General features: G+C 41.6%; 1 protein-coding gene across 1 annotated transcript; it reads left to right on the forward strand.

Moving 5' to 3' along the window:
• Window positions 1–42: 42 nt before the first annotated feature.
• On the forward strand, window positions 43–765 carry LOC117117515 (methyltransferase calH-like; the record flags this gene model as incomplete). The annotated part of the gene is made up of 1 exon (XM_033261820.1): window positions 43–765. A coding segment is annotated over exon 1 (468 nt), but the record flags the coding sequence as incomplete, so codon positions are not given.
• Between the last annotated feature and the right edge of the window lie 4 nt (window positions 766–769).

Here is a 769-nt window from a genome sequence, read left to right on the forward strand (position 1 = left end):
ACTCTACTTAATGAAGTATTTGACGAAATTGAACAGAGAAAATTACATTCAGTTGAATCAGATGCTATCAAAAGGGCAGAACAATGTGCGCCTTTAATTCGGTCTATATGTGCATCTTATATACGTAATGGCCTGAGGACCGTCGACAAATCAACTTACAAAGTGCATCCTCTTTACGCCGAGCGCTTAAGAGCCATTGCAGGAGATATTTCGGCGGAGGATATTCCATTTGAAGAGCTTCATGGAAAACTAGACGAGCTCAAGGAAATAGTACCTGAATTCGAACATGAAATTGGAATGATACGAAATTTGGGCGATAACTTCACAAAAACTCTGCCGGACCCAGGAAGTGCTGTCAAGCTTCTGTTCCGACCAGAATGCTTACCAAGCTATTTCATGGATTCATTGACCACTAGACTTTTCTACAAGGCAGGCACCGATGTTATTGAAAGAGCTGTTAAAAAGGCACTGGAGAAGAAAGAAGTCGTGCGGGTTCTTGAGATTGGAGGTCGTATGGGAGGACTCGCTCAGTATGTACTCGAGCCGTTAAAGAAGTATGGAGAAGACAGACGACTTGAGTATATTTTTACAGACTTGAGTGTTACTTTCTTTATGCACGCAGAAGGTACACTTGAAGAGTACCCATTTGTCAAATATCAGCAACTTGACATCGAAAAGGATCTAGTTAGTCAGGGATTCGTTCCAGGCACAGTTGATTTTATTGTCTGTATGGACACCATACATTCTGTTGTTGATGTCAATATCGCTC

Source organism: Anneissia japonica, unplaced genomic scaffold, assembly GCF_011630105.1.
Source record: "Anneissia japonica isolate Jap-2015-1 unplaced genomic scaffold, ASM1163010v1 scaffold46509_len769_cov211, whole genome shotgun sequence".
Lineage (NCBI taxonomy): Eukaryota > Metazoa > Echinodermata > Crinoidea > Comatulida > Comatulidae > Anneissia > Anneissia japonica.